We start from the raw sequence: 2,809 nt of genomic DNA, 5'->3' as shown, positions 1-2,809 counted from the left end.
GCAGAGCTTTTTGTCACAGCGGGAAGGTAAACATTGCGAAGAAGAAAACACTTCCGCCCAGTCAGATTTCCAACTACCTGCACTTTGCCTTTTGTCGCTTTAGCCACACAATGGCTAAAATGAAAGACAAGAAACGAGAAAATGTCAGCATCGCTTCCGAGGTAAAACTTTCCAAGCTTTGTTTTCGGTACTTATGCGTCAGTCGCTTTTTTTTTTTTTATGCCAAACGGTGTTTATCATTCATTCATTCACTGTTCTGCTTGTTCTCTTTCTAATTTCGTAAAAGTTGTTATGTTGAGTGCACAGTAACCTCGTTTAATGTCTCTATATGTGTAAAGATTGACCGGCTGGAGGAAAGACGGGAGAGTTGCCAGGACAACCTGGAGAGGGCGGAGTTTAAAAGCAGGAAGGCGAGGCTGTCCGAGCAGGAGAGGTGAGGGTGGAGAAGGTGGAGGTATCAACTCTAAATACGCAGAAAAATGCAGTGAGACGTTCATAAATCTATCTATCTATCTATCTATCTATCTATCTATCTATCTATCTATCTATCTATCTATCTATGTGTTAACATTCCATTGAGAAGCTATTGCAAAGAATTTATATGTTAAATGTTTTGTCTTTCTTTCCATGTTGGATATATGACATGGAATTTTTTTTTGTTTGTTTTTTTTTTGCTGTATATGCAAAGTGCCGTGTGGTGGAAAAATAACACTACAGTCAAACTGAATACATTAAACACTACAACTGCAGTGACAGCATTATGCTGTGGGACTTGAGGTGGGGTGTGCAAAACAAGTTTATGTAAATAGCACCATTCACACACGAGGCTAACTGAGGGGATTTTCATAGGAAAGACTGTCCAGACCACGCATCTCTTCAGCTCTGTTTCATCATGACGCACAACTTAGTGTTTGTCAATCACATAAAATCCTGATAAGAAATACTAATGTATTAGTGTAATGTTACAAAATCATGTTTATTTGTAGAGCACATTTCAGCAACAAGGCAACTCAAAGTGCTTTACGTCATTAAAAACACACAAATCATAGAACACACAGTCGATAATTGAAACATTACATTTTGAGGTATGAATATGTTTGCAGGACACACTGTCTTTGGGGATGTACGTTTGTGTATTATTTATTTATTTGGTTGTTTATTTTGTATTAGCAGTTGATGCATATCATTTCCCCGTTCCACTTTTTTCCACAGACAAGAACTGGAAAAGGAAATGGCAATAATAAATGAGAGGGTGCAAAAGCTAGGTGAGCTGATGCATCTAAAATGATTGTTCCTGGTGACACACTCCACTGGATTGCTGAACTATGTTAATGTATGATTTGGATATTTGATCATTGTTAACAATCGACGCTAGCTTTTCAAGATCCTAGATTCAATTTTTCACCTTCCTTACATTAGAGCCAGCGTCTTTTGTATTCTTGCAGCAGTGCTCACCTATAGCCAACAACATTTTAATTAACACTTAAATGTTGAGTTATGGCTTACGTTTACTAACAAAATGGCAAATTAAGAAAATGACATGCTAATAGCTATTTTTTCTGAAAAGCCATATACGATTATTTTTTAAATTTTATTGTTAGAGTTTTTACTGCGTTCTGTGCAAAAAATAAAACAATAACACTAACCAGTCAGAGTTACATTAGAGTACTGCTTGTTGCCAAACATTACATGTTAATTCATTTTAAGTTTTTCTTCCCCTTAGATAAAGAGCTTGCGATGTTGAGAGGAGAGAACCGAAGGAACATGGTGCTGTCAGTGGCCCTGCTTACGATCAGTGCTCTCTTCTACTATGTCTTTTTCTACAATGAAGATGACACATGATGCCACAGAGAACCTCAGAGGAAGCTGCTGCTCTTAACAAGCTCAGCTCAGCCTTGTAACAGGATAATTATCTGAGCACGTACCAAAAAAAAAAAAAAAAAAAAAAGACGTAAGGACTGAAACTTTTTTTTTAAACGAGCCGAAAAGTTGATTGAAATGCCTCAGTTCTGCCTCCAGGTGGCGTCATAGTCATGTAAAGTTTCTCTGATGCTGCCCTAAAGTTGCCAAAATTTACTGAACTTTCTTGATTCTGTGCCATTTTTGAATCCTGTGGACCAACAGTGATAATAAAGCTTGTTGGGTAGATTTGCCTGTGAAATGAATGAACATATTCCTTAGCTTGTTTGTTGTTGTGTTTGTTTAGAAAACCCTTGCTACACATTGGCAGCCTAATTAGCACACTGAATGTAAAGTTTGCCTTATCTTAGCCAGTTCTTAATTACAGTGAATGCATGATTGCCTTCCATGCCTGTGTGTAAAAAAAAATACACCTATCAGTTAATGCGTTTGACTTTTTATCACTTCCTGTATGCATTTAATGAAAAATAACTAAGAACTGACAAACATACAGAAAAATGTTATGTTTACTTCAAATATACAACAATGGATTTTATTCATTTTTGTAAATAAATTCAGATTTATCCAGTTTTGGAAGTCAGTTGTCAGTTTTTGCATGACATCCTGTGTACTACTTTCTGATCAAGTTGTTTCAGTAATGACATATTTACAGAGGCTAAAAACGTTTTAAAATAGCATGTTTATTAAGAAATTGTTAATATATTGATCTAATTTAACATTGTATCTCAGCAAAGACGTCTCATAAATGAGCAAAACTGTACTTTTTAAACTGCTTTACTGTATAAGTCAGTCATTGAGTGTCAACGTGACTTTTCCCCCTTTTAAATATGCATGCACACCAAATTATTACATTCAAGGTTGCTATTTTGTTTAGCAGCTATCTGAAAAG

The 2,809-nt window shown here is 36.0% G+C and overlaps 1 protein-coding gene across 1 annotated transcript; it reads left to right on the top strand.

The window, feature by feature from the left end:
• On the top strand, positions 1–2,487 carry ccdc167 (coiled-coil domain containing 167). Its single transcript, XM_015013820.2, has 4 exons — positions 1–161; positions 339–433; positions 1,213–1,265; positions 1,724–2,487. The coding sequence occupies exons 1-4, from the start codon at positions 111–113 to the stop codon at positions 1,840–1,842; spliced, it is 318 nt and encodes a 105-aa protein (XP_014869306.1). The 5' UTR covers positions 1–110; the 3' UTR covers positions 1,843–2,487.
• Positions 2,488–2,809: the final 322 nt, after the last annotated feature.

Source organism: Poecilia mexicana, unplaced genomic scaffold (genome assembly GCF_051168715.1).
Source record: "Poecilia mexicana isolate PSO_F unplaced genomic scaffold, ASM5116871v1 scaffold_21, whole genome shotgun sequence".
In the NCBI taxonomy this organism is placed as follows: domain Eukaryota; kingdom Metazoa; phylum Chordata; class Actinopteri; order Cyprinodontiformes; family Poeciliidae; genus Poecilia; species Poecilia mexicana.
Note: the sequence above shows the minus strand (reverse complement) of the source record. Positions and strands in the feature narration are given on the sequence as shown.